At 35.6% G+C, this 12,340-nt stretch overlaps 1 protein-coding gene across 2 annotated transcripts in view; it reads left to right on the forward strand.

Annotated features, from left to right (window-relative positions):
• Nucleotides 1-12,132, forward strand: part of LOC149833576 (O-glucosyltransferase rumi-like protein (DUF821)) — a 110,750-nt gene extending 98,618 nt beyond the window's left edge. Inside the window, exon 6 of one of the 2 annotated variants that reach the window (XM_090010874.1) lies at nt 11,542-12,132. In XM_090010874.1, the coding sequence (XP_089867000.1) occupies nt 11,542-11,895 (354 nt within the window). In that variant the 3' untranslated portion in view covers nt 11,896-12,132. Of the gene's footprint in view, nt 1-10,770; nt 10,966-11,541 lie in introns of those variants that run through there. The other variant, XM_090010875.1, reaches the window with a different exon arrangement.
• The last annotated feature ends 208 nt before the right edge of the window (nt 12,133-12,340 follow it).

Here is a 12,340-nt window from a genome sequence, read left to right on the forward strand (position 1 = left end):
TTTTTGAAAGTTGAAGATGGACTTAGAGAAGTTAGATTTTCTAACTTAAGATTTAGAATAGATCTTGAGTTTTGAAAAAGACAACTTCGAAATTCTGAAGTTGGAATCATATCTGAGATCAAAAAGACTTGAAATGACTTTAGGTTTGTTTTGGAAGAAGGAAGATTCAGTATTGAAGATAGAAAATTGGAATAGAATTTTGAAGATGAGAAATGGAATTTGAAATGGAGATCGAATCTGGAACTTTGGAATTGAATTTAGACTTTGAAATTTGAAGGTGAAATTGGATTTGGAAACCTGAAATTGGATCTGAGAGAGCCTAGATCGATTTTTGAAATTAGAAAAGAAGGATAGAGAATGAAACCTGATTTTCAAACTTAAATTTTGAAATCAGGAGGTGAATCTGGAAATTTCAAAGTTGAATTGAACTCTGAAATTTGATTTGAATTGGAAATTGAATTTTAGAGATAAATTCGGAATTTCAAAGTCAAATTGGACTTTGAAATCGAAGTCTGAATTTTAAAATGAGATAGAATTGAGAATAGAAAGACGAATTTGAATTTATAAATAAGAATTGATTTGAGGAATAAAGAAGGTGTTTGATGAATTATCTCAAAATTGCTTGGATTTAAAAAAAGAATTTTGAGAGTATGATGTAATTCTATCCTAAATGATGAATGAATTAAAAGAATTTGAATTTGGATTTTGAAAAGCATATTTTATTTTTTAAATGAATTGAAATAAGATTGAAGATATAATACATTTCTGACTATAGTCATAAAATGTATTATATAATAATCATATCTAAATTCAGATGAATAATAAAACACATTTTAGTGCCTTTATAGTGTTTGAAAATGAAATTAACTCTCAATATATTCTGACTATGGCCATTGATATATATTTTGAGTTAATTTTAAGTTAAAACTTTGATAAAGGAAGAAAAATATTTAGAAAACTATGATGATTTTTGAAAAGAGATCCAATGTGGATCCAATGTTGTTACATAAGAGATAAAAATCCTAAGCATTGTCCACATTTTGACTATGGCCATCAATGTGGGTCATTTACTTAAGATTAATTACCTCCCATTAGAACGGTGCACGTGCCATTCGTGTTTTACCATGATAGATTTTTGAAGGCAAAATGATATGAAACAATCAATTTATGATATTCACATGCTCATACATTCTATTCTAAGACTGGAAATGTAAAGTTCTCATTAATATCTAGCTATTATAAGTTTTTGAATTGAATTCGGAATTCAAGTTCCTAAATTAAGAAGGAAAAATGATATTTCCTACCTAATTCTTGCAAAATTCAGGTTAGCACAAGAGATGAATATAGCAAAAAGCTTCATATTGAATTTTTAGGAGGCAAATGATGGAATATTAGTGCCTATACCTTGTGCTAATGCTAAGTGAGAAGATATTTGTGATCTAATGTATGGAAGGATGGAATGTAAATAATACTTGGCATGAAGAAGCATGTTATACACCATATTACAAAAACATGAATGGTAACTAGGTATCAAGTCTGGATTATATTCAAACTAGTGCAAAGATTGGTAACTATGTAACCCTAAGTGGCAGATGCATAAAACATAACTACTATGATCATATTGGGATACTCAGCAACAAGAAAGAAGGCTATTAATTGGACCAGTTGCAAGGCTGACATAACGACAATATGATTGTATCTGGTTGCACCTGATTGTTATTGACTAAGAAGCTGTCAAAACATCCTTAAGCAGTGGGAGCAACAAGGTGATAGGTGCAGGGGACTGATTTGCAACAGTACCTAATATGACAAAATGTTGGAACCTACAGGTAGGGTATGAATGGATAGGGATATATGCTGGAGGTGTGCAGGTGAAACGCAGCTAGGTGCTGCTGTGTGGCCGGTGTATGATAGGTATGAGGTTATGAAGATGCTATGGATATGCTGGAAGTTACAACAAGGATGTGAAGGTGACACAACAGGGGATAGTGGAATTGCGTGCATGGTGATGGTATGAAATGGAACACTTCAGCAATAAGTGGTGTTTGGATGCTGAGATTATGATTATGACAGATTGTGACAGCTGACAGGTAGATGCTACAAAGGGAGGAGCTGGAGGCAGGAAGTGAGATGGAGTTGCGGCAAATGATGTTGTACAGGGGGTGGAAGTTGGTGTCATGTGAGATGTGAAAGAAGGGTTGAAGCAGATATCTACAGCGAAGTAAATGATGACATGGTGGTGTGTAAACTAGTGAAAATGTGTGTTGCTGTGTATTAAGTGGAGTGTATAGTGAATGGGAATGGATATGCTACAGGGAAAGAATAGGAGATGCTGAAGACTATGTATATACAGCTATGGGGAACATGGTGTAGATGGGCTGGAGCTAGATATAGATATATACTATATGCAGAGGGTGTAGACATGATGTAGGTACGGCTGTGCAAGTGTGACTGCAGCAAGAGTGTCGCAATACTGTGACATATGAAGATGCAAGGTGTGGCTGGGGATCAGTGTAACTGCTGCTGTAATTGCAGCAGTAAAGGGGGATATGCTGGAATTGACTGGCAGTGAGACATTACTAGGAGGGGATATTGCGAATAGGTAATGGAAGGGTGATATTGCAATGATGTAGCAGGTAGATAGGAGTGATGATGGGAAGTGCAGCAGTGAGGGAATGACGATTTTGCTGAACTGTGGATGGATGACAGGTCAATGGGACTGTAGCACAAATTGTGTGGTGGGAGAATGGGTAGAGTTTTTGACAGGTTTGCAGTAGTGAAGGGTGACCATAGAAGTGATGAAGGTGCTATATGATATACCAGCTAGGGATGCATCTGATAAAGTTACAACTTGATAAAGTGCTGTGGTGAGTTGGCAAAGAACATATTGACTGGGGCTACAGCCAATTGCAGAGGCAGAATATACAGGGTGGATGCAGAAAAAAAGAAAAATGAGTAGGGGCTACAATGAAAGTGATGACCTGCTGTGTAAACTACAGCAAGTGATGTTGTAATATTGTGGTGTGGATGTGGAAGAACAGTGGGTGCTGGAAGCGAGTACAAGGGTGTTACAGCAGGGTGGTAAGTACATGAACAGTACTGTTAGCAGGTGGAGGTGGCTGCTGTAATGGCTTTTGATGAGTGGAGGTTATTGGGATAGCCACAGTGGGTGAAAAAAAAATGAGTGAATTTTGTGACAGTGAAGGATGGGTGCTATGAGTCATTGAAGGTGGATTAGGTAGCCGCGAAGATGAATTGCAGTTGGAATGCTGTGTTATTCAGGTGGTGAGGAAATGAATGTAGCAGAATATAAAAGAGGTGTAGTGTAGTATATTGATACATACGTTGGATGTTTTTAGCAGAAATGGATTTCATTGCCACACTTTTAATGCTGGTCATAACCATGTGAGCCATTGAAGCTACTTTCTGTCATATGTGATGTTATTCTGAGACCTTAAGAATTGGTGTTTTCTCGGATTACACCAGGATCAAGTGAAGAACCACTTAGGCTTGACCGGAAGCCTTTACCAGTAGTTGCCAAAGCCTGCCCATAAGATATTACAACAGCCACAGGGGGAATTGAATCCAAATGTCAATCCAATCCACAAATTTCATACCTACAAGCCTCAAAGAAAGAATCATATCCTGTACTACCAACAGGCAATGTGATACAAAATTTTAGAAACCACTTTCTGTCCACGACTATTATAATAGTTCGGATTAAGTAAAACACGAAAGAAATACTGTACAAAATTCTACAAAGCATGCTAGGAGGGAAAACGACATCATCTCATGCTGAAGAATCTTTAACAACTCCCAAAACTCATCAGAAAATAAATTCCCTGTAAATGTCTGTGTGCTTTATCGGGATAAAGAAGACGCATATATTGATTTTACAGAAAGATGCACATTGCTAGCTTACAGGGATAAAAACAGGATGCTTATGCGATCTGATTTGAGCTCACCAACTACAACAAGTGCCATGCCACAAAACCCTAGACATGACCTGGAATGATTGGTGGGATAAGCTTGAAAACAACTCACCTCCACATCATCTTCTGATGACAGTTTTATTAAGAGTAATCACACTCAAATGTTAAGAGAAAAAGCGGGAGAAGAAATGCGTATTTTCAAAAGACAGAATCACCAAACTCGTATGTACCAATGCCATCACGCTCATGTCCTATAACACAGTGATATGGTCACCACCAGATCAGGCTTAAACATTCTACTATCTTCAAGTCTGAAGTTCTCATTGCTCCCTTTTCTCACTGTACACAAAGTCCCTGCCGTCCTTATACCATCACATAAACAAAGGATCATAACGATGGAGCTCGAACACCAAAGGTACTGAGGTCAAGACTGAAAACCTTAATTACCCTTCTTGCAGACATATACAGCACAATACCAATGGAGAGAAGACCAAACCCAACCTCTCTTTTGTTTTCAGAACACAAACTTCTTAATACCAAAATCAATAATAATGCAGATTGGAGATAAATCGAAGGCAATCAAACAAAAACAAGAAATCAAATATATATAAAAAAAAAATGCAAACTGAAAAGTAAAGAAGAAAAGGAGAAAAAAAAAGGATTAAAGAAAAAAATGAAACTGGACATGGGTTGGAATATACAGAACGATGATGGGATTAAATTAAAACGGAACAATAAGGAATTGCAAAATGTTGAAGAAAATAACGAAATCAGAAAAGGGTTGTAGGAACATGAACGTTCCGTTGATGTTGCAGAGGGTGGGTCGATCTTGCTGTATGCAGGTCGGTTCCACCCTTTTATGCCTTACAATGAAAATAAAAAAAAAAGGAACGAGGAAGAATGCAATCGGAACAGAGAAATGCTACGAATAAAGGAAATGTAATGTTTACAGAAAATAAGAAGAAAGAAGAGGAAGATGATTTGCTTACCTTTAGTCGGATTTCCTTCAGTCGATGGGGAAAAATTGGAAGAAGAAATAAAGAGAAAGGAAAAACGAAGGGGCGAGAGAAGAGAAGAGAGACTGAGAGGAAGAAGGAAGGAAGAATCGAGAAGAACAAACTATGGTGGGGTTAAGGCGATCGTGAAGAAGGGTAATGGCGGGGTGAAAAGGCGGTGAGGAACGAAGACCCCGCGATGGGTTTTTTATAACAGCCTGCCGTTAGAGGCTTTTTAAAAGGGAATCCATCAATTTGTGGAAATTTTTAGAAAGGTGGTCTTTCTTTAAGCAGAATTTTCAAAACAAGGGTGGAGCCCCTTTTCTGAAAGCTTTTCTTTTAAGTTTTTGAAGGGCAATCTAAGATACGGGGAGGACAAGAAGGTTTTTTTACAAGACAGGGTCCAAACGAGGTTTTTAAAAGGTAAAATATTTTTTTTTTGAAATATTTCAAAATTTTCTAAAATGAGGTTTTTGAGAAAACATCGGGTTAATTTCAGGACTAAGATTTCAAAAATGACTCTGGGTCCGAGAATTTTTTTGGTAAAACTTTAGAATTCGGATCTCGAATTGAGATTCGATCTTGAACTGAGAAAAACCTCTGAGAAAATATGAAGAAATTGATTTTTTGAAAAATAAGAGATTCAGACTCAGAATTAGATCCGGATATCAGATCTGGATCCAGGATTGGGTCAGATATGGAAATTGAGCCTGAATTCCAGTGAATCCGAGAAATAAATGGAATTTTATCAGAAATTAACCCAATTTATTTAGAGAATGGGCCCAGGGGCAAAAAGGAAATTTTTTGAAAATTTGGGGTGTTCACAACTGCTTACCTCTTTTATCTTTTTAACAAGAGTCAAATTCTTTATAAAAGAATCGTTTTGCAAATCAACATGCAAAACACAACACGGGACCTGGTCCGCTATAATTGTTAACAGTGCAATTAATTTAGAAAACCAATAAATTTCAAGAGTGAATTTTGCAATGCATAAACACAATTCTTTGAGCAACACGTTCTCCAGGTCCACATGGCCCAAAGTGGTTCACATCAGACCACCAATGCATGTTATGCAAAATCCTTAGTGAACATGCACGCATAGTTGTTCAAAACATGTCCACAATGCACATTCATTTACACACAACAAGAATGTACATATAAAAACAGTTCACATGCATATAATCAAATGCTTGCAACATGCATTTTCATTATCCATTTTATGCATAAACTCTCAAACATGCACATGATCATGTCCATGCATACAATAAATTTCATAATTTTTCATGCATATGACATAAGCATTTGTAAACTTGATAATACAATGCATAATATATCCAATCAATGCCCTGTCATTCATATAAGTTTATAAATAACTACATTGTTCGAGAAGTGTAACATAACCACCAGGTCATCACTAGGCTGCAGCACATGCATAGGGCAGCATGCTGTCCCTGGGCATTAGTATGTTGTTGGCAACATGTTTCTCATGCAAGAACATGCAGTCATTCGTACTGTGGACAGTAGGTAGTGTTGCACCAAATGTGCAGTACTATCCTGCCCTACATCAGCCCACATAGGGTCAAAAACCACACACTTAACAAGTCAGTTGGCAGCATTGAAGACATTAAATTTCAGCATAATTATGGCAGCATACTAAAATATTTTAACATAATGCTAACATAATTTGGAATTCATGATCTCAAAGTTGGTTCCATGTCAACCCATGTGGCAACATCAAACCACATAATGACAACCATATAACATAAATGAAACCGAACGTAAACAACCTCTCACGACTCTCACCGGGGTCGATGTAATGTATTCATGCCATAAAACAGAAGTTTTAATGAAATCAACACTAATAGAGCATAACTAGATTTTTTTTTTGTCATGTTTCTATTGTCAACAACCAACTGCCTGGGTAAGAATTCTGGACAAACCTTACACAGGTAAGTGAAATGGTAAATTCAATATGATTTCACAAACTCGGTTTTGAGTGCCGATATACATAGGCAGTTTGCAAACATAGTTATTTTCATAATATCATATATTTTTGTACATGTATAAACATTGTTTGATGACAGTTTGCAAGCATAGTTAATTTCAGAAACAATCATATATTTCTGCACATATATAAACACTTTTAATGACAGTTTGCAAAATAGTTAATTTCAGAAATCATTTTGTTAGCAGTCATAGATTTCTGCACATATATAAACACTTTTAATGTCAGTTTGCAACAAAGTTAATTTCAGAAATCATTTTGTTAACAGTGATAGATTTCTGTACATATATAAACACTTTTTGATGAGGGTCTGAAGACATAACCAATGCTGGAAACTAACTTCATATTCTGCCCACTATGACCGAAAATCAGCACCACTTTGTGGTACAGTCAACCAATTTTCAGTGTAATTAAAAATGTAAAATAAATCAGTTTTACAAGCATATTCATATGAGCAGTTATATATAAAAAAAACAGCATGCTGGGCCTTGCAACAGGTCTGATTTTGGATTTGATCCAAAACTGGAGTTTGATGGGTCAACCTAATGGACAGTCAGTCCCACGCATATATATATATATGTTGAACCTGTGGCAGGCCTGGTTTGGGTCACATATGATCCCAAACCATGGCTGCAATATACAGGGGTCGATCCTTATATATACATATACATATTAAGCATGCTATTGTTATCAAATCAACAGTTTGAACATGAATAAACAGAAAACAAGCCATGTATACATCCAAAATCAAGGTTCATACCCTCATACATCAAGGCATGTTATCAAACATGTAAAGAAAATCAGATTTATTATTTTTCCGCCTAGAATGCCCACATAAATCTGATTTAAACTATTTCTCCCCATTCGAATCAAGAGAAGAACCCGTACCATCGATCGGATATGGAAAAAGACCGAAAATAAACATTGGGCGATCGGAACGGATGAAAGTCTTCTTCCTTCTTTCCTTTCCTTTTCCTCTCTTCTCTTTTTTTTCTCTCTCTTTCTTTCTTTTCCCTTCTTCCTTCTCTCTCTCCCTCCCTCTCTTTCTCTCTAGAGCGAAATCTAGAGAAATGGGCGAGTTAGACCCTTTTATATATGAAAGTCTTCTAGAGAGGGGGTGACGTCCCTTCTTGAGTTTCTTACCCATTTGGCTATGAGATAAAGTTCTTCTAATGTAGAACTCTATCTTTAACCTCCTCTTTCCTTTTTAACTATTTTTTATCCATTTGGTATTTTATTTTGTTTTACTATTTTACTTTAACCTCATTTGGGCTCTTCTAGAATCCCTACATATTAGGTAGAGGTTCGCAAATGTAGAACTCTGCCATACCAAAAATAAATTTTCGGAATTAATTAATTTTTAATATTAAATTATTTATTTACTTATTATTTATTAAATAATATATTTTCAAAAAGTTTCAGAGGGTATCTCCACCCTTTGGGAGTCTTTATAACTTTCAAATTCACTCAATTAAACCGTTATATTGAATTTAAAATTTAAATTCGTCGGACTTAGATTTTGGATCTAGATTTGAATCCAAGATCCAAATCTATATCCAATATCTATATAGATCTCGAACTGGACCAAATCTTAATTAATATGGGTCTTGGATTGAGCCCAAATTCACATTAATTTGAATAAAATGGATCGGATCTGATTCGATTCAATCCAGAACCGGTCACATTGAGGCAGATCATTTTTGAAAAAAATGTGATTTTTGGGCCAACCGTAGCCCGAATTCAGAAAAACAAAATATCAATGTTTTTCAGAATTTTAAGACGCATCTAATGATATATTATCTGAATTTTGCCTTTGAATTTCGCTTGAATTTAACCTGAATTTTGCTTGATTTTAAAAGTTAAAAATAAAAAGTTTTACCAAATCTTAATTGGATCGTTTAGGTCTTGTCAATGGGTCCTAGGCCAAGCTTAGACTTAGCTAACTCCACTTAAAATTGAGGATTTCTATCGACTTTACAAAACACTTATCCAAATTTTATGAAGTCTCGGAATTTAATATTATAGAAAAGCACACTATATTACACAATGAACTAGGGATGTTGCTCCTCTTCCAGCTTACTTGCATCTTAAGTCATGGGAAGTCTATGAACCTCTACAAGGAGTTCCACCGATAGATATTTGTCTTTGATGGAAACATGGATCTTGTGGAGCCTATTTTCAATGAGAGGGAAAATTTGAGGGTTGCTGATATATGTTAAGAGTTGTAAGTGTTTGATAATGAAGTTGTAGACAAGTTGTGTTTTAATCTTTTAAAACAATAGTAAACATTTTGTGATTTTGGAGAGGATCTCGTCTTTTGGCTATTCTTTTTTTATTTAGTGAATCTGCCATATTCCTAAGAAGGATATATAAAACTTACCTTTTGAAGAGTTCTATCCATACAGAATGTTACTTTGAAACCAGCATATCATATTCAAAATAATTACAAACATTTAGTACATTTATGGAAAGATCCTCTTATGATCCATGGTATGTCTGGGTTATTGTCCTGAGCGCAGTAACAATGTCAACCATAATGACAAATTTCGTTCTTGGGATATTCTCGGCAAAAGAATATCTTGGGAGGTTTTCAAAAAATGAGTTTTTCTTGGGAAAAAATCAGGAAAATCTTGGTAAGTTGTGTGTGTGTGTGTGTGTATATATATATATATATATATATATATAGAGAGAGAGAGAGAGAGTTTGGAAAAAGGGACATTTAGGAAAATATTATATAACATAGGCTGATCTGGACAATAAAGTCAAGGAGTGTTTATGAAATATAAAGTGGTTTTAGAAAATATTGTATAAAATAGGGTGACGTTTATGAAAGACCAGCTCGTTACAGGAAACAATATGCAACATGTAATGTTTAATGGACTATTTGAATAGTCCCATATGGAAGGGAGTTGAGGAGGGAGGGCCCTTTTATCTGTTATAAAGGAGTGTGCCTCCTTCCTGTTGCAATAAGCCTTTCCCAAGGTGCCATGCATCATTCAATGCTGAGACAGCATTGAATGACTGCTCTACGAAAAAAACAGGGAAATCACGCTATCAAAAGATGACGTGTAATTCTTACATTTTTCAAAAATTTGATTCAGTTTTAGCAATATTTTAAATATATTATGTTTTTTTTATATCTCGTTTTTTGTGATTATCTCATGTTTTTTTCGCAATAAATTCAATATATTGGCGAGATTTGTGACTATGATGTCAACCATATATAGGGGAAAATTTGATATATAGTGATACATTCAGAAACCTAGCCAATAAAAAAATTTAGGGATGATGAAGTTATCAAAATATTTAAAGCAAAACCTCCACATTTTTTCACTAATATGTACCTATTTTCAAATTTTACTGATATTTTATGTAAGTTTGTGAAACACAATGGGCTTCTGAGGATTTTGATTCAGAATGGTAGAAAAGATTACTTGTTTGTGAAGCTGGTCAATATGCTACTGGTGGCTACTGGATCTCATTCTGGGGAAGGAAGATGGTGTTGGGCATATTTCCTTCCTGCCACTTTAATGACATGACCGATAGGATACGGTGGATCTGTATTTGATCTCGTGGGTCTCAACCTGGGATATAGTGGGTTTCATTTGGATCTTGGTTTCGGTTTAGAGATTTGAGTTAGACTTTAGCTTATAATTTAATGTATTTTTCAAGTTGGTTTTGGTTCCAAATAGGTATAGGTCTAGATTTTAGTGGGGAACTAGGTTTTGTTTTGTTTATAAATATTAAACGTAACTAACTAATGTAGTAAATTTGTTCTTTGCTGAAACAAACACATCTTCATGTTCTAATTCTAAATTTAATACCTTTTTCTGGTTAGGCCAAGGGAAAAACCCTCATCACTGACCACAATTGGCAGGCCTCCGGTTGGCAAAACCCTTGAGGTCACCCTATCCACTGGGGAATACACCCAGATACGACACTGCAGCAAGGGATGCCCCTCATGGGTTTGGAACCGTGGTTGTCCCATGTCAGATGAATATGGTTGCCAGATGAATGGAGCCCTTGTGGGCAATTTTTTTCTTGTTTTTAATGAATGTTAAATTACTTGTGATGTATAGGCGATATATAGGCAATAATAAATATTGATGTCAAACAATGAGTTGACTATATATTGGCATGTGACAATGGCCTTAAGAGAGCTAAATGAACAAATTTTCATATCTAAACAACGATTCCAAAAGGACCTGTATTAACTCTGATTTATGGAAATGGCATTGCAAGCTTGGATCATTTCATGATTTGGTTATGTCTAGCTACTTTGTCTTATTTATTAATCTAAATTATGGGAACAGGAGTTGTGTTGCTCAGTGGTGGTTTTGGTTTTCTCACAACATACCAGGTATAAACCAGCATGGGTATTGGTTACAAAAAAATTATTCACTGTACAATTTTTTTCAGAAAGACGTTTAGATCTACTTGGTAATTAGTAATTTATCATGTTGTAATAAAAGTAAAAAAAAAAATAGAAACCATGACTGGTAAAGGCCTGCCTAATCCTGGTTTGATTATCCAAAAGAAAAACTCAAGCCCAAGCTAAGGGCAGACAATTCAACTGATCATGTAATGTATAGATAAACTCGTGTGGCAGGCTGAAGCAATAGGAAAAGGCGCTCAAGATTTCATGCAAGAGCTGAGTATGGAGACCGTTTACAGTTATATGTTCCATCTCGTGATGGAGTACTCAAAGCTACAGGATTTCCGGCCAAGCCCCCTTCCATCTACCAAACTTGTCTGTGAGGAGTCCCTGTTATGCTTTGCAGATCCGGTTCAGAGGCATTTCTTGGAGAGATCAAGGTTGCCTGCTGATTCACTGTCCCAGCCATGCATGCTGCTACTTCCTGACCATGATCTTGTCAAAAGATGGATGCAGCAAAAGATGGATACTACAAATGATATCAAAAGGATGGAGGAAGCTTGGGCGAAGAGTCAGAAGCCAATCTAATTCATCACTAGACATGCTTCTGGTATACTAGTGGTTTGATGCGGCCACTAGAGGAAATGATCAGCATTTCAATTCATAAATCTTAGGAAACCTTACTTTGTGAAAGTGTGCCACAGAATCCATAAGTTTTCACAATTTTTTGTTGCTAGAAAGAATCTGATAAAATCATGAAAATTTTGTATTTTGCACTAAAATAGCCTAATTTTATGCCTAATACTGTAAAAAAATTTGAGATTGTGTGTAGGTTAATTTATCATTTGCCCCTTCTTATCACTACGGATGGATCCCAAATAGGTCGTCTATCTTGGTCTCTAGCACATAACCAATCAAAATGAAAAGAGGAGGGGAAAGAGAAGAAAAAGAAGAGGAAAGATAAGAAGAAAAAGAAAAGGACAAAGGAGAAGAGAAAATGGTAAACCAAAACCAACATGAGAGAGAGAGAAGA

Source organism: Nuphar pumila, chromosome 6, assembly GCF_984573655.1.
Source record: "Nuphar pumila chromosome 6, dmNupPumi1.hap1.1, whole genome shotgun sequence".
NCBI lineage: Eukaryota > Viridiplantae > Streptophyta > Magnoliopsida > Nymphaeales > Nymphaeaceae > Nuphar > Nuphar pumila.